General features: G+C 40.4%; 2 protein-coding genes across 2 annotated transcripts; both read left to right on the top strand.

Moving 5' to 3' along the window:
* Positions 1-55: 55 nt before the first annotated feature.
* On the top strand, positions 56-17,868 carry LOC145488073 (FYVE and coiled-coil domain-containing protein 1-like). The gene is made up of 19 exons (XM_081466854.1): positions 56-201; positions 1,524-1,643; positions 1,908-2,008; positions 2,346-2,452; positions 2,667-2,810; positions 3,250-3,328; positions 4,456-5,586; positions 6,329-6,465; positions 7,149-7,221; positions 7,333-7,869; positions 8,450-8,611; positions 9,466-9,704; positions 10,897-11,035; positions 11,503-11,576; positions 12,395-12,603; positions 13,296-13,759; positions 14,404-14,463; positions 15,469-15,578; positions 16,993-17,868. Exons 1-19 carry the CDS (start codon positions 153-155, stop codon positions 17,066-17,068), a joined length of 4,011 nt encoding a protein of 1,336 aa, XP_081322980.1. The 5' UTR covers positions 56-152; the 3' UTR covers positions 17,069-17,868.
* A 2,023-nt stretch (positions 17,869-19,891) lies between these two features.
* On the top strand, positions 19,892-21,623 carry LOC145488129 (uncharacterized). The gene has a single exon (XM_081466921.1). The coding sequence runs from the start codon at positions 20,328-20,330 to the stop codon at positions 21,111-21,113; it is 786 nt and encodes a 261-aa protein (XP_081323047.1). The 5' UTR covers positions 19,892-20,327; the 3' UTR covers positions 21,114-21,623.
* The last annotated feature ends 999 nt before the right edge of the window (positions 21,624-22,622 follow it).

Genomic DNA, 22,622 nt, shown 5'->3' with positions numbered 1-22,622 from the left:
AACCTTTAGAGCCCAGTCTTTCACTGCCTCGCGCATCGCATGTGACTTACTCACGGTCTCGAACATGGCGGACTTTGAACAACTTTTGAGTTAGTTTTTTTTTTTCAATGAAGCGATCATATGAAAAGAAATCGCAGTGATGAACTGATGTAATGGAGGCATTTATAATCGATCCAGCTAAACTGATAGGCGACATCGTCGGTGAGTGCTTATGAAAACTATAAGACAACTGTGCACAAATATGTTGCGTGATCTGAAACACCACTGGCAATGATTCAATGATAGGAATCACACATTATCGCACCTCAATGCACGCAAATGTGGCGAACATTTAGCATTGGCAAGAAACCGCTGATTCAATTATTATGCTGATTGGTTCTTTTGTACTTTGAAATGCTCGTGGAATACATTATTGCAGGTGTTTTTTCGTAGATAAATTGTTGCATTTTCCACCAAATTCTGTAAGATCGCTGCCTGCATTATTTAAGACTTACGCCGCTGTTATTCATTTTATGGAGATTACAACATAGCATAAAATATTGCATATTATTTTATGAGGCTTACAGCGTAGCTCCAAACGTTTCATGTTATTTTATGGGACAACATCTTAGCATAAAATACGTGTTCTTTCAATTTAACAGCCAACTGTCGACGCAGTTGTTTTCCGTGAATTCGACCAGATTTATGGTTTTTAGTAAACCGAAGGTCGAGTCTTCAATTCTAAAGATCGTCATACTGTCGGATATCTAACGTTGTGTGTAATTTGCTGCCGTTTATTTTGTTTAAATTGATTTTGCATTTTTTTAATTATCACTTTTTCTTTGTTCTTGTTATTGCATCATTGAATTGAGACAAATTTAAAGAATAACCCGATTATTTAAAACTTAAATAAACTTACTACTTGAACAAACTGAAAACTGATAGATTTAACTATGATGATTGCAAAATTTGATGATATGTTTGGGTTGGGGGAGTTCCACCTTGTTCGAAATAAGTCACCGTAGAAAGAGATCAGTTATATACCATTCAGAATGCATGTGTATGTCATATGCAGTGGAGGAAAATTTCTTGGATTGCAAACTATGGAAAATAGCACCAACTTCTGCAAGTATCTATAACCTTATTGACTTGACATTGTAGAATGGTGGATGTGCTCTCAATCGCACATGTACTGTCTGGAAATATGGAGTTAAATAGGGTTTTTTAATTTAATTTAATTTAATGTAATTTAATTTAATTTTATTTAATTTTATTAATTTTTTTATTTTATTTTATTTTATTTTATTGCATTTCATTTTATTTCATTTCATTTCATTTATTTTATTTTATTTTATTTTATTTTATTTTATTTTATTTTATTTTATTTTATTATTCCTTTTTGTCAAAATTTGAAACTTTGAAAGGTGGGGGAGGGGAGGGGAGGGTGGTTCAGAACCCTTGGAACCCTTCCCTTGTTATGCCCCTGGCCAGTCATCTCTGTTTTCTGACACACTTTTGCTATATTTTTTTATCTCTGTGAACAGGTTACATATCTGAATTAAAGAACACCTACCAGTCATCGCAGTTACCAGTGACTGATGACGAGACCATTCTTCATAAGTTCTGTGTCAAGCTCGAGACTGTGCTGAGACATGAGCAAAAGGGTAACGTCCAACGTTAATTTATTAGTGGTGATAAGGAGGCTGAGTAACATTATAATCTAAGCCTTGTGGTTTCTTGCTTTCAGTCACCAACTCTCCAATGAATTTTGTAAATTTCTTAACTCTATCACTCAGTAACCAACTCTCCAAGGTTCCTGTGAATGAGTCTTAGAAATGTCTTTCAATACATTTGATGGATACAGCTTTCTAATTTGTTAACAAAGATAAATTTACAATTTCATATCAAATGCATTTTATTTATTGTAGAAAAATATTCTCTTCTTGGGGTGAGAAAGGACTACTGGAATTTTATTAGTGACTGCATTCCTAAAGATGATGGAGTCAGAGTTGTTCATGCTATACCGCAGGTATGATGTCTGTCTGTCAGCTATTATTTTGAGATGCTAAGATGTTAGATGCCTATTTGTCAATTAGAAGTGCCAGTAAGAAAATTGAAAGTATTGTACTTAATAACAGATCAACAACTGGATGGCAAAATATTGTTTCTAAGTTCAGTAGCATTGTATTTTGACCTGAATCAAGTCGCAGAGGAGTCCATGTAATATTAATTTGTCAGGCTAGAGTGATGTCAAAATGTTTTTTTGTTTGTTTGTTTGTTTGTTTGTTTGTTTGTTTTTTAAAAAGGTATTCTAAATACTTAGTTTGATACATTTAAATTCTGAGTGAATGTTGTTTTACTTGAAGGTCAGAACACCCCAAGGCAAAGGAAGAGCTTTCATTCGCTACTCACTGGTTAAAAAGTCACTGGCAGATGCAATTCAGAGGTGTTTGGTCATGAGAAAACAATTGAGGTAGGCAAATGTTGACATTTTGTACAGTCACCTTATGTGAGAAAGTCATCTGCATATTAGCTGCTGTTTGGAAAAGGAGACTGCAGTTGAGGAACAGTGCAAACGGACCTGAAAGAACAGTGGAAATCAAGTCTAGTGGCTTATCGATAGTTTGTTATTTACAGTAACTCTGATTTTTTAACCCTAGAACAACTTTTTGTACTTTCTATTTCAGTGCATTTTACAATCCTGCAGCAATCCTCTGCCACCCCTCCCTGTCAACTGCTCTGGTTAACAAATTGTATGACTTGAATGACCTTGAGTTTGATCTTCCTTGTGGAGGACATGAGCTTGATATATCATGGCCAGCATTTTCAAGGTATGTGTACTGACAATAATATTATCTTAAAGTTAGTATTCTGCACGCCTTTCGGGCCTATGTTCCTAGCTTGAGCTTTCTAGAAGATTAGATCCGATAGATAGACTGATAATGTTTTCAGCACATTTGTACAGTGTAATGGCCCCCTTAGGATATAACATCCTTTGGTTGCGACATTAAACCCTCCAGCAACTTCTCGTACAAAGGTAACAGCCTGATGGAGGTTAGAAAAATCAGCAAGAAATTTTTGAAATGATGTCTTTACATAGCTAGTTGTAACTTGGTGTTACATGTGTTAGATCTGATGTGATCATGATTCCATGCACCTGCACAACCAGTCGTTTTCGTTTTAAGCTTCTTGATGCACTCAGTCTGTTGAACATATCATCACACTTCACATCACTTTGAGACTGAATTGTACATATTGTATATTTGCCAGGAGGTCGTTTATGGACAATCAAGGTTCTGTATCTGGTCGACGCAGCAGTGTCAGTAGCATGACCAGTGTTGACTTGAGGGTATGATACACTTCAGTGATTGAGTGGAACAAATCTGTTCAAATTTCCATGATCAAGGAGGAACACAGTTAATATTTGTACTGACTGTACAAACTGAGTCTGTTTGACAAATAGAAGTGACTGAGTCTGTGATTTATTTGACAGAAATTGCTTAGTGAAGGGAACATTGTACTGATCCTTACAGAACTGTGTCGATTTTGTGGTGGTCCTGGGTGCTTGTGCTTTTTTTCTCAATTGATATTTAGATATCTAGAACAGCAATCATAATCTTATAAAAGCATATAAATTTGTGCAGCTTTCATCTGTTAAGATTTGTTAGTAAGTAGTATTAGTATAGGTAATCAGACGGTTTTTCTTGTTCAACTTGCACAAGTGAGTTTTTCAAAAAGCTGAAATTGCACGAGCCACTTCAGCTTGCGCAATTTCAGCTTTTGAAAAACTCACAAGTACAAGTTAATTCCAAATTGAATGAGAAAAACCGTATGATTACTTGCTAATAATTATATAAACATGAAAAAATTTGCTTGGAGGAAGTGCCAGAATATCTTTCTTAAAGCCATTATTTCTCATTCGAGAAAACTTTTTTCAAAGTTTCTGCACTAAGTTTTCGTTATCATTTTACGTGATATCATTGGCTTAGAAAATTTCCTATTGTCTCTCAGCCAATCATAATCCAGAATTATGATGTGTAATTTGCACTGGTGTTACACTTTGTGCACTTAAGTGTTACGCTTTAACTGCACTGCTCTCAGCCAATCAGAATCAAGTAATTTTTTCATGATTGTATATTATTAAACTATTTAAAACATATTTTAAAACTTTTTTTTATCAAACTTTTAGTCAACTAAAAGTTGATTAAAGTTAACTAAACGTAAAGATTTCAAGCCCATTTAAAGTATAGCAAAGAAAAGACTTTGGAAACAGTTTTTTTTCCTTCTTTTTTTTCCTCACTACTCGCTTGATTATCTATTTTCCCTTTAGTTATTAAATTCTTATTACCATCATGCATGATATTTTATCGATATTCTTAGGAGAAATTTAATTCTGGTCACTGTTGGTGACGTTAATGTAATCTTTAATCCAAGACTTTTGGCATTTTATCTGACGGTATGGTGTACCTTTTACAGAATGAGAGACCAGACCCTCTTACTGGCCTAGCATCAGAGGTTTCAGCTTTAAAAGCGACCTTTGTCGAGGAAAACTCCCTCGGAAAGACAGAACTGTCAGATGGTGGTTTAGATAATGTGAGCATGGCTGATTCAACAGTGGAAACTCCTACCATCACTGATATGACATTGGAAATCTCTCATCTTCACCAGCGAATCTTGAAATGGAAAGCTGATATGGAATCTCAACTATCTAAAGCTTCAAATGATGCCAAGAAGGCGAACGATGATCGAAAGTTTACTAGTCAAGATTACGAGCTTAAAATCAAGCAGCTTAATGAACGATACAGCAATTTAACGAAAGGTGTGTCAGAGGAAATGAATGCTAAAGTGAAAGAACTGTTTGTAAAGCTAACTACAGCGGAAAAGGCATTGAGTCAACGGGAAGCCGAGATCGAGACTCTTAAAGAGGAAGTTAGGGTGTCTGTGAGCTCGTCACATGAAGCACAAAGGTCCGCCATTGAACTGGAAAAACTTATCACGGCCTCGGAGAGAAAGCAGAGCGAACTGACTTCTGAATGCGAGCAATTAAAAGAACGGCTTAAACGGAAAGATGAAATGACTGTAGAACTAGAAACGAAGCTGTCAGAACTAAAAGAAAAGTGTAACAAACTTGAATTGTCTGAAACAGAATCCAACAAAAAAGTTGCAGAGTTGCAGGGAGAGCTCAAAGCAAAAGAAGTAGTGTTAGAGAGAGTGCAAGAATCTTTTGAAAAGTTGAACGGGATGGTGTTTGGGTCTTTTGAAGAGCTGGAGAGCGAGTTGAAAGGTAGACTCATGGATAGAGAGAGAGGCTTGCAAAACCAAAGCGCTGAAAACAGAAGGCTTGAAACAAACATGGTGGAGATCCAGCAACAAAATAGAGACTTCACGGCTAAACTTGCAGAGGCAAAGGCGAAAATCGAGGAGTTCGAAAACGCTAGCATCGAGTCGCAAAACGTGATTCAAGACTTGAGAACGCAGCTTAAGTCACAGGAGCAGATGCAAGAAACTTTTCTGTCTGAACTAAACGAAACTTTTCAAAGTCAGGAAGGCGTCGATGTTCAGGATGGTCACCACGTGGCAAAAGATTTCAGCAAAGTTATTTTAAAGGTACGAAATCATTTCAATGCGCGTAAGTCTCATTTATGTTCTAGGCTCTGTCCACTCTACGCCGAAGGAATTAAACAACGCAACAATCACCGGTCATTTTGGATTTGCATTTGAGGAAAACTCAGACAGGGAAATCACGTGATTGTCGTGACGTCATCGTTTTCGAAGAGCTCCGTTTTCAAAATGTTTACCGTCCACACTAAAACGCACAGCCGGCGTTTTCAAATTCCTTCGGTTTGAAGAGCGTTTTCGAAAAGCTCCGTCCTCGTGACGGATTATTGTAGGCGGTAGGCCCAACCGTAGAAATAAAGCTGCGTTTTCAAATTTCATCGGCGTACTGCGGACGGGCCCTTAGTACTGCCTAGTTCTCTCAGTCCTGAACGATTAATTTATTTCGGTGACGTATCCCAGACGAACCGTTTTTCGCTTGGACCAGATGATCCAAAAGGGATTGTCCGCGGCGAAATATTAAAGCTTAGGAACTAGGCAAGCTTTAGCACGAGCACCGAGTTATGACTGCACGTGTGCAGTTGGGACAGTCTAAGAAGCGTAAGCAACTCTAGCTTCTTGAGTGCTCTCCAAACTTCCCAAGTGCGTCATAACTCGATGCAAAGCTAAAAACATGAACAAATTGTTTTATAATATTGTAAGTAGAAATGGGGAAGTAAAGTTAACTTAGCTCATTCCATGCTGCACCTTCTCACAACTCGTCGCTTTTATTTTGTCGTACTATGTTTTCTAGCGAGCCGAGCATCTTGTAGAAGAGATGTCATCCCTTCATCATCAACTGAACGAGAAAAGTACTCAGAAGGAACAGTTAGAAGAACATGTAGCTGAACTGCAGGGGAATATTGAACAGAAGAAGATAGAAATTATAAGGTGAGTGCGTAATTAGTCCAAAATATAGTATAAACATTTTGATGTGCGGGAACAGAAGACATTGTTCCTTGCGGATGGAGTGTTGTTTATTGTAACACGGCATTCTGTATTACCTCCCCGCCCCGCCCCGCCCCGCCCCGCCCCCGGTAGAAACACCTGATATAATATTTGAGTAAATAGTTTCTCCCGACTCGCCACCAGTATTACATTACGGACCTTTTAATGTTTGGACCAAAAAAAAGGGTCCGAAAGTAAAACCGTCCGAAATTTTATGCGTCCGAAATATTCACAGTACAGTATAAAAATTTTAAGTAACTCAAAAGCTCCTAGTTTCCTTTATGAAATGAACTCCAGTTGAGACACTGCTTGAGCCAGTAACGGCTTGATACAATTTGTGTTATTCCCCCGTCAGTGTATCTGTAAAACCTTGACAGTGCAGTAAAACTATCATTTTCATAGATGTTGTTTCAGTCTAATTCGTGTTTTGTAGTCGTAAACTTACTTTATGTATGTTCCAGCAAAGTGTCCGAAAATTAAACGTCCGAGATTCTTTACGTCCAAGATTTTTTGCAAGTCATGTATGCGGTAAGGTCGTCTCAAAATCGTATCTAGTTTTTAGCATCACCTCCTTAGAATAATTTCAGGCAACGGATAAAGACTGATTTTGATCAAAATGCTTGCAGTTTGAATGAAGAAGTCGACAGCTCACGAAGAAGAATCGAATTTATTAATGAAGAAAAAGATCTCCTTGAAAAGGTATGAACCAACATTGCATCCAGTTTTCACGGCCGCGGAAATATTTGACTGATCACTCCGGCCATCTCAGTCTCTTTGTGACCAGCAGCATTTTATTTGTTCTCGTTCCAGGAGAAAATGGAAGCGGATGACAAGCTTGCACAACTCGAGAAATCAGAACAGTCGTTAAAGTCAGACATTTCTTTGGTTGTTGAAGAAAAGTGCCAGGCTTTGAATGAACTGACAACACTTAAAGGCCTTCAAGACGAGGAGCAGAAAATGATATCGCACGCGCAAGACGAACTAGCAGCTCTGAAAGAACAGCTTGAGGAGACTGTTGAATCTAAACAAAGACTAGAAACCGACTTAGCAAACATTAGAGATACGCTAACAACAATAGACGCTGAAAAGAAAGACCTGGATGACCAAGTCAAAACGTTAGAGGAGAAGATGTCGAACTGTCAGGACGAGAGGATCGGCTTGGAGCACGAGTTGGACGTTGCTAGGCAACAACTGGAAGCAGCCAATGAGGCGAGGATTCGTGCGGAGCAGGGCCAGGTCAAGGCGCAGGAGCAACTGGAGAGCTTGCGATGCATGATGGATCAAGAAATCGCGGCGCTTAAATTTCAGCTCAGCTCTGAGACAATGAAATATGAAACTGAACTCAAGGTATGAGATAAGTGGTTAACTTGAAACCAGGGCTTTCTGAACAAGACTGATATAAAAAAGATTTGAGGTAATTTTTTTTAATTGGTGATGACAGTGCCTCGTGGACAGTCCGGCAGATTAACTCCGAATCCAGAAATTAGGATTCGACTTCTAACCAGGGTAGTTGCTTTCTCCGCCCAGCCGTGGCCAAGGAGAATAAATGGGCTGTCAAGAAGCTTGACAGACGAGGGGGGAGGGGGGGGGTGCCTTCCAATGGACTAACAGCCCATCTAGGGAGGAGTAAGTACTACTCCTACTCACTGATTGAAAACTGATCAGTGTAAAGGTTTCTCCGATCCTTTCCCTAGAACGCACGTAAATCGTTTTATCTTTTACAGCTTACAAACGAGTCTTAAAAAATTTTCATTCGTTTCGAACAGTGGGCTTTAGTTTAATTAATTTCTAAGACAAATAGAAAATTACATCCGTTTAAAATGCTGAATGCTGAAAGTAAGAGGTTGAACCGTTCTCGAACTGTAATAGGAATATCGAATTTTTCACTTGAATGTGTTTCTCGCGATTTTGTTTTTTCATTTTGTAGAGTTTGTCAGATCAAATCCAAGAGTATAACAGTGTGAAAGAGCGCTTATCAGAACAACAGGAGTTAATTGCTGACCTAGAAGCTCGTTTAAAAGAACGGAATGACACTCTACAACACGACAAGCACAAATACGTGTCGGAAATAAAACATCTTCGAAACGAGGTTAGTTCAAGGTTAGAAATAATGGTTTATACCGTGTACTGAGTCGGAGTATTTCCATATAAGAATTCCTAGCAAGCTTAACTCAGTTGTGCCGTCATTTCTTACCACATGTTCTCACGGATTGGCAAAATATCCTGCATGAACGGCTCGCGAGTGCTTTGCTACCGAGGTGGAGTCGCGAAGCCGCGAGGAAAAGTTTCTGACTAGTGCCTTACAGCTTCTCCTTGCGGCTTCTCCGTTAGATACCCCGCCGATCTGACAAATTTCTCGCGCGGGAAATCCCGATAGCTATGTGGGGTAAACGTCAAAACTAATCCCAAGAAGTCCATGGTGATGTTTATTATATTCGAACGTATTTTAATAGTGTAGCCTCGAGAATCTCTTGTAAATCATGGCAGTGGCTGGTGGTGTCCGACTTGCGTCATTAGCAATAGCTTCTTCCCCTCCCCCCCCCCCCCCTCCCGAAAAGGTCGTGGTTGCTCGTCGTCTCGCTTAGGGTATAAATCAAGGATTCTGGTCTCACTTAGGATGTTCAAGACGAAACGCCACTATTTTTAACAGTAAGAGTATCTTTAAGGGTACACTCGAAGGAATAATTATAATAAGAAACCGCCCTTATTGCAATTTTTTGTGCTCGATTTCTGCCGGTCTCTCGAGGTCGGACTACTAGCGCGGGCTCCTTTCCTGAACAGCGGAAGCCTATTCTGTCTTAAGTGGTATCTTAACCTCGAGCCACGACCGGATTGGTTTCCTTCAGGGGTTTAATTCAAATTTTCTGATGAGCATCCCCGACTTTTTCATGTTCACGCCTCCTGGCTTCTGTCACGGACTTAATAGCTGTGTTTTACGTTTAGGTACAACAGTACAAGACTGGATTTGACGAAAACAAGCTTAAACTGCGCGCGTTGGAAAACGAGCTCCTGTTGACATCAAAACAGTTGGAAGAGGAACGATCCAGGCAGCGAGATCTGAAAAAGAAAGTTGACGAAGTCGAAGAGGAGAAAGGTTTGACAAATCAGCAGTATGAGGCAAAAATAGCTCAGGTGCAGGAAGACATGGAGGAACTGAAAAACAGGCTGGTTGCGGTAACTAGGTATGATGGTTTCCGATCTTTCTGCAGTATCTTTACGTTTGTTGCGCTAAGCAAACGTGTAATCGCAGCCAAACGCGGGAAACATGTAACTTCCACTAAGCGCGGGGAAAATGTAACCGCCGCAAATGTAGCTGCAACCGAGCGCGGGAAAATATGTAGTCGCAGCCAAGCGCGGGAAAACATGTAGTCGCAGGCAAGCGCGGGAAAAATTAAACCGCCGCCAAACGTGGGAGAACATATAACCACAGCCAAGCGCGGGAAAACGAGCATCTGTTGAGTCACTTTTGCTCCTGACTGGTTAACGTAAAAGGGAAGTATGATTTGATTGGCCATGGCTCGCCTGTTGCGCGAGTTTCAATATACAGCAACAAACGCAAGCTCTAGCAACTGCGTATTAGAGCGGTTTTCAATTAAGTGTCGTAAAACCGAAACCAAACCAATTACTTACCAGTTAGACTACTCAGCTAATCTCAAACCAAACTAAAACCAAAACCAGAAACAAAGTAATTGTCTGGTTACTTTCCACACTCAATTGAAAACTGCTCTATTACTCCCAGAAAGTACTGTTAAATAGTAAACCGTCTGCCCCATTGCCAAAAAAAACAGCGGACTTGGCAAAAATAAGTCTGGTGTTTAATTTTATCTGGTTATAATTGTCCAATAATCAAGTTTCGTGGTTCTCTCTTGAAATGTGATGTTATGGCCGTCGAAAACTGGATTAAACTTGAAATGGCAAAATATTATTATTTTCTCATGAAGCACGTGTGTGCTATCTCTTAAGCCCTGGCCAAGCGGACTCGTAAGAAGCCGCAAGTAGCCACAAGTTGAGCTTGCGAAGAGACTTGCGTTGGGTGACCAAACGGACTCGTAAGTTTCCTCGCAAGTACATCAAGTCCCATTTCAAGGCCCATATCCTGTATTTCATTGGCTAATAGGTTTCTATAACAACCAGTGAACGTCTTTCAACCTGTGTTGACTTGGGTTGGGTGGCCAAAGGGTGAAAAACTTGCGTCGACGTGCGTGCAAATTTGATCTCGATCAAAGTGAGCGCAAGTCATCACAAGTCAACGCAAGTGCACGCAAGGCCTGGCCAAATAGACTCGCAAGTAGACCCAAGTTTTCAACATTCGTCTACTTGCGAGTCCGTTTGGCTAGGACTTCACTTGAATGAATCAGTTGATGTTCACTTCAGAGAAAAAGCCGAGTTGTGGCAGAAAGCAGACGACATGGAGCATGAAATAAAGGTGAAAGCTGACGACAGATGGATGGATGACAGCGAAGTATCGCACTGTCTCGGATGCAAGGCCGAATTCTCTTTTCTCGTGAGAAAGGTTTGTGTCGTCAATATCCATTGCCGTATTTTTGCTCAGAAGCCCATTGGCCAGGAGGTCAATGCGCGCATCCAGAGATTCGGGTTCAGGCCCTCGCCGAGGTCCTAGCGTTGTTGTTACTAGTAAGTAAAGGGTGCGTTTTGGGGGGGGGGGGGGGTGGGGGCGGGAATCCAAGATTAGATCCTTACACTGAAAAACAGATTTTGCGTTTCTTTATTAAATAGTTTTAATCCAGGATCACTCGGATCATGGAACCTCAAAGGAAGCGACGAAACCTTACCCAGGGTGAATTCTTTGGTTCTTTGATGTACCATGAACCAAGCGATCCTCGATTAATCTGTTTAGGAAAGAAACGCAAAATCCGTTTTTCGATTCAAGAATTCATTCTTGGATTCTGCGATTTAATGCTACGATTCAAACGACTAAGGAATGATGTTTTTTTTTTTTTTTTTTCATTATTTTCTCAGCATCACTGTAGAATATGTGGCCGCATCTTCTGTCATAATTGTTCCAATAACTGGCTTCAAACTCCTCACAGCAGGTATTTATCGTGTCATTTGATTTTAGCAGTTCACAACGACCCAGCGGTTGTAGTGTGACTGCTTCAAACAAGGCCATTCGACAAAAATCTGTGCGAATTGACGGAGAAAAAACTCGGATGAACAAAAGCATTCTGACAAATTGCCACTCTCAGCAAACTGCAGGCTACAGAAGCCATGATATTGTGACCATTGTAATCGTCTAAACACGCAAGCACTCTTTGTCAATTTGCAAAGAATTTGCTTACTTTGCCTTGTTTGGAGTAGTCGCATTGTGAGTTCGTTTTGTCGATCAGTAGTTGTCAAATGACGGGAATTTTAGGATGGGAGGACAAAAGCGACAATGAAGATGAAGATGAAGGCGACAATGGAAATGGATTGCACTGTGGACAAAATTAGAAACGCCCTGTGACGTTTTCAAGTTTTAATTCTCCGTTCCTTTAAATTGTTCAAAACATTTTGTAGAAAATAATAATATAGCTAAACAATGCCTCTGTATTCTAATCAACTGACAAGAGACTTTTTCCTCTCTTTTAATTATTGACTCGCCTATTTGGTTTGACTCGCTTGGATTTCTTGACTTGCTTCGATGACTCGACTGTCTTGACTTCCTCCTGGGATTTCGTTCTGCCAAACTCGAAGCAAAATAGGAATTTCTTTGGTAGCTAGCACCAGTTCTCAGTTCCGTTCAGTTGTCTACTTGAAGTGAACGTCTCATAAATGCCAGCTTCTAATTTCCAGCAAGAGAGTCATCGTCTCCTGTTTCCAGTTCATTGCGTCACTTTACCAATTTTCTGACATGTAGCTCTTTCTGGTTTAGGAAGCTGCGTCGAGTCTGCATTGCTTGTTTAAATGCCGATAAACGACTCAAACCCCAGCTTGTGGGAAGGCCACCAGAAATGGATGAGGAAACCAAATCAGATGTCAGTGAAATAACGTCACAGCGCACCGGAAGCGTGCTGAGTGGCCCGGATGAAAGCGACACAGGTGGCCTGGACGCTGCCGATACTCGCAGTGACTCTCAGCCAGGTACGCATTGTAATTCCTAGTCCCATGCTCAAGATGCGAATTCTCCGAACTGGCTGCGATACATTTCTTTAATTTTAAGATTAGCTTCTGAGAAATTGGTGGTATATCAAAGACAGTTCTACTTATTGATAAGTAGTGACGAACGCCAAAGGGTTAAAAATACGCCAACAAAAGAACAAGGTTGATGGCGGGGTGTAGGGGGTGGGAAGAAATACTCCTAGTCACTTCATGCTACAGAAACCAGTATAAGTTCTGGCGATATCAGTGGACCACTTGGTACGACACAGAGATTACCCTTTCCTTTAAGTACAAAGTTGACAAACATGACCTAATCGACAAAAATAGCCCTCACTAAAGTTGTTTTCCCTGTGGAGTTAGGGGATAATAATCTCTCAAAATCAATCGGTGTTAATTGACAAACTGTTGACCAAATGAGTTCGTTAAACCGGGGGAGCACTGCAGGACGCAAACAAGTCTTGTCCGTTGGCCGGGGACATTTGGACTATCTGTCGGGCTTGTGGATTTTATTGACACAATTTGCAGTTTTTAGTTGTCTGGTTCGAGGTGAAATGAGGCGTTTGGTTAGACACACTGGCTCCAACTTGACCAGACAGCAACTTGGCAAATCCATTTTGTTTGCAAAGTTGTACGTTTTAGTTCTTAACTGTTTTTGTTGCTGCTAACTTATTTAGGACCCAGTACCTCGAGCGCCGATCCCCTGGATCCTCCCCAATCCACCTCCACCCCTAAAAAGCCCGACAGAAAGGGAACCAATGACAAGGAGCGAAGCCAGAGCGTTACAAGCGAGGAAAATCACAAATATACTACCTTGAAATCTGCAAAAAAGGCGGAGGCAAAAGCAGCAGCCAAGAAACCGGTTGAACAACCTGTAGCTCGCGACTCGTCAGCAGAGGATGATGACGACGAAGGCTACGAAATTGTAGACGAAGGTGACGAAGAAGCATGTGAACAGCCGGAAGCTCAAGTGGTGGTCAGTGAAACCGACAATCGGGAAGATTTGGCCATACCCACGGTGAACGAGGAGCCCGGTCAGTTTTGGCACGTGACCGTACCCCCCGGAAAACGTCACTTGATTCAAGTGTTAGTGGGAACTACCCGGGCGACGCTGTCTTGGAAGTTTACAACTGAAAAGAAAGTGAGTACATAAACGAGGTGAACTTTCTTTAGTTTATTGGTTGTTCATTTTAAAAGCGCAGTCTGAGACACTGAGAATATTTTTGTCGTTGTTTTAAAAACAAAATGGCGGGTAATATATGATTTAATTTGTGCACAGTGAAAGGGCTGAAGACATAATTTGTTGTTCGTTTCCGTTTTTATTTCCAAAGTGGAGCCCGGCAGACTAGGATCTGTGTATCTCTCATAGATGTTCTCAATTAAGATCGACTTGTGAGACTTTACACGCAGTGATAGGTGCATCGGATGGCCATTCTGCACGCCGATTCAATATCGAAGTTTTGGTACCCGACAAATCAGCATGACTAACTTACCCTTTTCTCAGTTGCAATTGTTCAGTCAACTTCGTGAGTGTTCAATCAATCCACGTGACTTTTTCTTCCTGCTTTGACGTAAATCCGATCCATCGAGCCGGCACGTTTGCTGGTATCTAAAGGGATCGGGTCGCTGACTTGCCGCTCATGAGAGGGTTATCAGAGTGGGGATTGAAGATCCGAGGGGAGCTTGATGCTTGCGTGATCCTTGGGGTTTTGTGTGACCGTAAGGGGTGCCATATATGGAATTCATGATACTAAACCCTCACTATTTTCTTTTCTTCTTTTGTAGAGCATACGTTTTGGAGTTGCGTTTAAACTGTCAGAGACAAAAAAAGACAGCGAGTGTGAGGTAAAGATTACAATCTTTCAAAGTTTTATTTATTCTTTATTACTTGATCCGTTTTAAGAAACTATCCACCCCGCCTGAGAACCACATGGATTTATTCTTAGAAAGCTCTCATATGATGTCCAGGATTGAACTGGAAAATACTTTAGCAACATTCACTGGGTGGTTTGTCATGTTCATATTTATACCTCATACTAAATCGTACCTTTCAGGTACGCTTCCGCGGCATATCCGGCGAGTATGGTCAAGCCATTGTTCATATTTTGGCGTGACTTAGTCGAGCCGTAATACCCATGGCAAGACTAAACGAGAACAGTAGACACGGCTTCTTATTGGCTAATTGCGAATTTGAGTACCGTACTTAACAGAATTATGTATATGTTAGCGAACTCAGGTTTATCAGCGAGGCCACCTTGTGATGTTTCTCATAAAAGCGTGGGGGCATCTCATTCGCGTTTAATCCTAGACGTGGTAACTGGCTAGTTAATATTGTGCTAAGCTAGAACAAGAGAAAGTGATGTAATTAAAGTACTGTAGAGCGATTTTCAACTGAGTATCGGAAGTATAATTCGCGTTTGCTCTGGTTTTGCGTATTACGCTAAGGCAAGTAGCGTGCCCGAGGGGTCAGCGCGTCGGACTCGCAATCCAGCAATTACTGACCGCTACCTGGATTTGTTTCACGGTAGCCCCGAGTTCAAATCCTGGGCCACGCTTGTAAACAGCCAACTGGTTCGCCTCCAGCCAGTTGGGAATGTTAACGATGTTATGTTCAATATGATTGTTTGCTCGACCCCACTAGCCTTTGTGCTATAAACACTGTTAGCCAAGGGTAAATAAAGGTTATTTATTTATTTATTAGTGGATGGCCTGTGTCCATCGTGATTGGTGTGAGTTAACACTTTGGTTTTGGCTTAACTACGCTCAAGTGAAAACCGCTCTAATATTAATTATTATTTAAAAGCTCGATTTCTAGTGAATTTGATGATCATACTTTCCGTTGCGTTACAGACTGTTGTGCCGTTATCTCAGTACAGTTCTCAGCTGAAGTCGATCAAGGGTGAAATAAAAGACGTATCTCCCGGAATATATGTTCTTGTTTTCGATAACACATTCTCAAGGTAAGAAGTCTTACTAGAAACTCGAGTACTTGTACCGGCGAACTAAACAAATTTGGACGTGATATCAATGTAGATGTTTTTCTTATGATCACGGATCTCGCGTCAATTGCAAGATACGTTTCCTTAACACTTCTCGTGCAACAGATTGCATTAAAAGTTGGAAAGCTTTGTTCCACGTATTACCTACCCATACAAGTTTGGGCGCAAACTGCACGAAGTCGAAGCAGTGTTTTCTTCGTGCAACATGTTGCCTTAACTTGTAACGCGGTTGATAATATGCGTAACGCTTTTCAGCGTGCAATGCAAAGTTAAAATTAGGCAAATTTTACGTGTATTCGCGTCGCATGCTAGGAAAAGAAAGAGACTCCTTGCAGTCTAAAATAAATAAAATGTTTTCCATATTAATTGACCTCTACATGAGAATTTTCATTGTCATTCTTGATATTTCTGCCAAAACTTTATCCATTTAGTAGTGATGAATAGACCATTTTACAGTCGTCCGCTCAGTGACCTGACCTTTGAATGGCAGCGAGACTGGAGGTGACCTTGTTTTGATACAGACGTCACTGCTTTTGTCATGTAAATCAAGTTGTTCGTATGCTAACTAGTTGGCATTTAACCCTTTGAATACCAAACTTTCGCCAAAAAATACCGTTTTTAAGCGTTTAGTCAGGTTTTTTAGCTGCCATGACGCTAAATAAGCCTAAGTTTTGCTAAAAAAGCTTTTTTTTTACTAAAAGGAGAGATTTTGCGAGGATTAGGTACAAAATTGAGCAAAACTTCAAGTCCGGGCATGCTCATAAGCCAAAATTTTTTTTCTTTTTTTTTTTTTTGCTATTAACCGTTCTCAATTTCATTTGTTGGCCCTTTCCTTTCTGTTTTTCTCGGCCCTTTAACACTGGCTACCTTTTGCATTGTATGTTCTTTCTGGCTGCAGTGAAAAGTTGGATGTTAATTACGCGCGAAGCCTAGAAATGGACCTTGATCAATCATAGGCGTTGTGGATCATTTTACCACCGTTTTTGCACCAAAACTGATAACGTTGTTTTTCGATTTGCGACGTCGGAATGTCGTCGATATCTAAACCTGACCATTGTGCGGAAAGGGCTAGCCTAGCACTACTATCTGCTTATCAAGAATATCTGATGACGTTTTAAATTTGATGACGTCACAAGTGGTACAAAGAGCAGGACCATTAATGACGCATATATGCGTAGTTGGTATTCAAAGGGTTAAATGAGAAAAGCTGACAGGTCTTTTTCCCAAAGCAAGGTCACCCCCAGCCTCGCTTGCATTCAGAGGCCAGGTAACTGAGAACACAACTATAAATGATCTGTTACCCTAGTTTCTGATCAAACAAGCTAGAAATGTTTTAAAAAATGTGACTCTTAACTTTTACTTTTTGTGGTCCTAGGTTTACCTCGAAGCGTTTATTCTGCATGGTGCAAGTAACGCGGAAGGACAATGACGACGGCGATTCTGAAACGTAGAAAAGGTGGAATATTCGTCGTTAAAATGTTTTGTGGCATCGAAGAGAACCGTTTCCAATGACGTTAAAAGCTGGGAGTACTTCTGGTCATGTGATTGGTTCAAAAAGCTAGTACAACGTGTTTCAACCAATCAGGGCATCGGTACTTATGTGACTTTCCCGCGCTAACCAAAAGTGACCTTGGTCGCTTTGCATTCGACCAAAAATTCCGGTTTAAGTTTTCGGAGATTTCCAGTGGCCAATGAAACCGCTTTGTACGCAATTTCCCGAAAAGAGTACAACCTCGCGAGGTATACTAAAATTTAAGAAACTTTCAGTTACCGGGAATTACCGTTTCACTTGATTTTCCTCTCGGAGTTTTGTGTGGAATTTTCGGTTGAATGGTTCGTATTTCGGAAATTCAATATTTCCGGATTTTTTTGTAAACTTTTCCCAGGAAGTTTCTCTTACCATTTACAACCGATTTTGGTTGAATGGAGAGTACTCCAGTTACATAACTCAAGTTTCAGCCCAACAGGTGCCACTGGAAATCGTTTCACTGCCTTTTTTTTGTTACTTCCATTATGCATTGTTAATCCTCCTTCCTTTCTCGTGTTAATCCTGCCAACCTTTCCTATAGAATGTGCATAATGCGACAAACAGCGCCCGACTCACTGTAGTATTTTATCGAACATACATTTTTAGCTTTTGAGGTCTGTTGTAATACACTTATACAGGAGTCTAGAAAGTAATGTCAAAATGAGCTGGGAAATTTTTCTAGGTAGAAGATATATTTTGGGATAACTTTTAAAAGAGTAACTTTATTTACATACAAAAGTCTATATACCGTTAGTGTAAATTTCCATACTTAAATGTCCATTAATTTAAATTTCGCCTGTCTTCGTCATGGTCCTACTTCACTGAGGAGTGCGAACGACTGAAGTCTGTTTTCTCTAAACTGAAATATCCCAAGCACCTTGTTGACTCCACTGTCAAAACCTTCCTAAATTTAAAGGTTGCTGACCAGCCCTCATTACGGTCCAGATCTACGACAGAAAACACTACTCGGGTTGTCATACCCTTTAAAGACCAGGAGTCTGCTAATATCGTGAAGACACAGTTGAAAGATCTCAGTGTGAAGCTGCAGACCAGTGTTCAACCGGTGTTTACGAGCCGCAAGATTGCCCAGGAGTTCCCGACAAGCGAACCTAAGCCTCAGCTCATTGATCAACAATGCGTTGTGTATAACTTCAAGTGTGACCAGTGCGATGCTGGTTATGTCGGTTACACCCGTGGCCATCTGTTCGTACGCGTTGATGGACATAGAAGCAAGACCTCGTCAGTACGCAATCACTATGATAATAGACACGCAGGCAGGATTCCGGATGACCTTCGCAATTGTTTTAGCGTGTTGAAAAAATGCCACAACAAGTTTGATTGTCTCATTAATGAGATGTTACTCATTAAACAATTACGACCGTGTTTAAATGTACAATCAGACTCAGTTCGCGCTAAAGTCTTTGTCTAACTTATGCAAATTAGAAACTCTGAACTCTTAGTTACTCTTGAGATCGCATATTTAATTAGTTTTCCTTGACAATGGCGCCAAGATGTCGCCGAAACGTCGGATTTATCTATCGTTAGTTTTTGCCTGTATATATTTAAATTTCAATGACTTAAATTATGCCTAACCTTGATAGATGATGACATTACTGGGAATTAACAGTAAGGAAGGTATAAATTATGTGCTTTCTATGCATAAGTTATTATTGCCTTAAATACTAGGAACGTACTTTATCACGTCCCACCTATTGAATAGTGCCAAAGGTATGTTCTTCTTTATAGCTTCGAGATCAAGCTGTTTTCGGTGATTTTTCTCTTTTTGCGAATCGTGGTCTAAAAATGGAAAAGGAATGTTCATATAGCAGCATGAAAACAGTACCACTTAGCATGTTTTCACTCCAACGGGCTTAAAGACGATTTCCAGTCCGTACTGCTCAGTCTCAGTACCCTAATATTTATAACCATTATAATTCTCACTCGAATCGATGTAATTCGTTTATCTTTGAGGCCTTTCAAATTCTTTGTCCAACAGCTTCATTGATTTTTGCAGCTGCGAAGTTGTTTCATCAAGTGACACGAGAAAGAACGAAGCATAAAACTTCGACCGCTTCGCATCCATAATGACTGTTGTTTTGAAACTTTGAATTTACTTCATGTAAGTAGACATCTTTTGTGATGTCTTACATGAAACAAAACATAAAACGCAAACAAACTCTTGAGAGTGCGCAGTACGGACTGGAAATCATCTGTAAACAGAAGCTGGCTTTTGTCGACCCGCCTAAATCAGCATCATCTGATGCCTGAAGACCATCTCAAACCAATATTTATAGTGTGAAAACAAACTTAGCGAGACCTTGATTACTCTTGAGAGAGCGGTTTTCGATTGGGTGTTGTAAAACCAAAACCAAACCAATTACTTACCAATTGGACTACTCAGCCAATCTCAAACCATAGTAAAACCTAAACCAAAACCAAAGTAATTACCTGATTGCTTTCGACACTCGACTGAAAGCCGCACAGTCTATCACAAAAAACCGAATTTAATAATTGCGTTAATACACATTGTTGCAAAGAACTTACTTAGATTATGTCTTTCATTAAACAGTGAAACCTATTTAATTTGAACATTGAATGGAGATTTGAATCGTTGCTAAAACTCTTATCTCAGTTTCGCTCACATTTTTCGAATATTTTCGTCTTAACACAGGTCGCGAGTCATCCAAATTCCGAGAAAAGCGCACAATCTTCTATCAAAAGGCAAACTACGTTATGACGTCATACTTGGTTATGTCCGTGGATTTTTGCGGTTTTTTTCTGCGCTAACATTGGCCAACATACGCCCGTTACGGTATCCACATTTTTCGTATTTCGTCGTCATTTCTTTCTCGTTACTTTCTCTTACTTGCATACCCGGTGTAATAATTCAGTTTAACCTTAGCGCGGAGGGTTTCAGGAACAAAAACCGACTGCTTGTAGTCTTCTGGAGAGGTCGCGATCAACTCACCGACGACAGTAACGCACGGGCTCTTGGAAGGATTATATATCGCTATGACGTAATTTTCCGAGAATTGTTTGTCTTTTGTTTCAAGATATATACGCTTTTCTCGGAATTCGGATCACTCGCGATCTGCTTAACAGAAGTTCCACGAACATTGTAAGCCTTCAGCCCAATGAAAACTCATTAGCAAAGGTACTTGGGATTGTGAACAGGCACCAGCATGACTTCGTTACTCGTCTGGATTGGTCGATTTGGATTTTTCGCTCTGATGATCGTTCAGGGTATATCACTCTCTTCCTACCCAGCAAACTACGAATACAACGCCAACGCTGGTTTCTATGGGTTGATTCTCTTGTTCGTTCCCGCTCTCCTGATATGGTTGTTCATCATGTGCAACGATGGGCGTCTTCCTTGGCTCTTCGTCGTGTGGGTCTTGTACACATGGGTTGCATTGGTGCCTCTCATTGGAACCATCTTTGGTCGAATCGAGGACGACATCAACAAAGACGCATTCTTTGGTCCGAACGTCTTGAAAATGACACTGTGTATTTCACCGCTTTTGCTGTTGCTGTTGCTAAACACCGCGGTGGACTCTACTGATTATCAAGAACTGGTCTTAAAGTTATCTCTCCAAATCGCGCTGGATCTCTTCGACGGGGTTGAGATGCTGGAAGTCATCCTAGAGGAGAACGAACTCAACCATGGTGTTCCAAAGAGTTTCGAGAGAGTCATCATTGCCTTCGTCTGTGTCAGCATCTTGGTGTCGCCGTTGCAGTTGGTGGAGAACAAGCTGACCCGAAATGACGGGGCGGGCGGCTGGGATGTCTTCACGTATCCAGCGGTTTTGCGTATTACCATTCAGATACTTTGTGTCAATGGTGTGTTTCTCGTTCTCCGCTTGGTCCTCTCCTTCGAGTACGGCAGAGATGCATCAATCTTTATCGCGAAAAATGGTATCCTCCTTATCCTTGGTTCGATAGAGTTGTGCACGATCTCCGATTGCTGAGGTTGATTATGACTAATTCACTATGAAGTCTTCCTGAAGTCACTATTCTTCTTACGATGCTCTGCCGTTATAGCCTTTTGGAAGACCTTTCAAAACTGGTGGACAAACAAAACGAAACAGCAACTAGCATTATCAAGTGTGATTTTATACGGTGTTTTTGACAAAACGGAACATAGTTACCCTTTGAAGTATGTGCTTCTAATTGCGAAATTTTCTATATACTGCAGCTGCCCGCACGACGAAAAGCTCTCTTTCGAAAAAGCTCTCTTACTGCTTTCCAAAAATCCTTTCAACATATTATTTAACATGCACTGATGGCGGGTTTTCTTTGTTTTGTTAACTAAGTAATGCTTTTTTTTTTGTTGTTTTTTGTTTTGGTTAGTAATATAATGCTCATACTGTACATATATAGCAAAGGCAGCGTTAGTAGTGCTGCCTTTTGTTTGAAATTTTAAAGCAGAAAAAAAGAAACTGGCCATTTTCCAAACTGTATTGTTATAGCTATGTAAAGAACAAGTAAGTAAGTTTTGTGTTGTAATATTATTATTTCCTCTGTTAATTTGTTTAGTCTTTTTCTATGTATATCGTGTTTGTAAATCAATTTTAAAAAAAATTAAGTCTTCCTGCCAGCGTTGCTCATAAAGTTTGCTCAGACATAGCTCAGTTCTATTTGCACTCTGCTAGAGAAAATAGTTTATTAACTCTGATCACAAATATTAGCCGAATCTCGTACTTTGTCCTTAAGAATGCCGATTTGCAATCGATTAGTTTGTTGGTAACGCCATTGATTAAAGTAGGGTGTCACGATGTTTGTATCATTGGTTTACTCGAACTGGTATATTTCACATCTATCTATCTTTGGAATACCCATGATAAGACAAATGTAATTAACTAGTTGTTTTGATTTATTTTGGTGTTGTCCATTCCTAGCTCTTCTCTTGCCTTGGTCATTGCTTTTATTAGAACTTTCCTCTCTTCTTGAACAGCGCGCGCGAAGTCCTCTGTTATGTAAGCATCTGAGTGGACAGTGGATTGTTAAATTTTACCTCGTTTCGACCAAACAAGGTTTCCGTCCTCTCGGCATACGAAGCGCGCTATGATCGGTCTTGTTCTTTCCTGCATTGGTTTTCCCACACGTTGAACCGCATGGAATCTTGTTGAAGAGGCGTCCAGATTCAAATCTCTCTGTAAGATGTCGCAGATCATAGCCTTGCAATCTTCCTTCTCCGTTTCTTTAATGTTGCTGAATCGCAGATTTTCTCGTCTCGTATACTGCTCTAATTTGGTATTTCTTTCGGTTTCTAGTTTAAGTTGTTTCTCCAGGTCTAAAATTCTCTTGTTCATGGCTTCAATGTTGTACGTATTTGCCTCGGCTACATTCTTGACGGCCTCTTTCAGTAACTCGACATCTTCTTGTGTGCGGCTCAAGCTTTTCTCCACTTCCTTGATAGTGTCTTTCATTCACAGCGTCAAGGTCTTCCTTAAATTCGTGTCGAAGTTTTTTCATAT

The sequence above is a fragment of the Orbicella franksi genome, chromosome 5, assembly GCF_964199315.1.
Source record: "Orbicella franksi chromosome 5, jaOrbFran1.1, whole genome shotgun sequence".
NCBI classification, from domain to species: domain Eukaryota; kingdom Metazoa; phylum Cnidaria; class Anthozoa; order Scleractinia; family Merulinidae; genus Orbicella; species Orbicella franksi.
The sequence above is the reverse complement of the archived record's forward strand: the minus strand, read 5'-3'. Positions and strand labels throughout refer to the sequence as shown.

Bases quoted from the DNA above. Each gene is read 5' to 3' on its own strand.
- LOC145488073 (XM_081466854.1), top strand. From the start codon at position 153: ATGGAGGCATTTATAATCGATCCAGCTAAACTGATAGGCGACATCGTC. The intron at 2,009-2,345 runs GTATGATGTCTG...TTTTACTTGAAG, and splicing joins TTGTTCATGCTATACCGCAG to GTCAGAACACCCCAAGGCAA. The intron at 6,466-7,148 runs GTGAGTGCGTAA...AAATGCTTGCAG, and splicing joins AAGAAGATAGAAATTATAAG to TTTGAATGAAGAAGTCGACA.
- LOC145488129 (XM_081466921.1), top strand. From the start codon at position 20,328: ATGACTTCGTTACTCGTCTGGATTGGTCGATTTGGATTTTTCGCTCTG.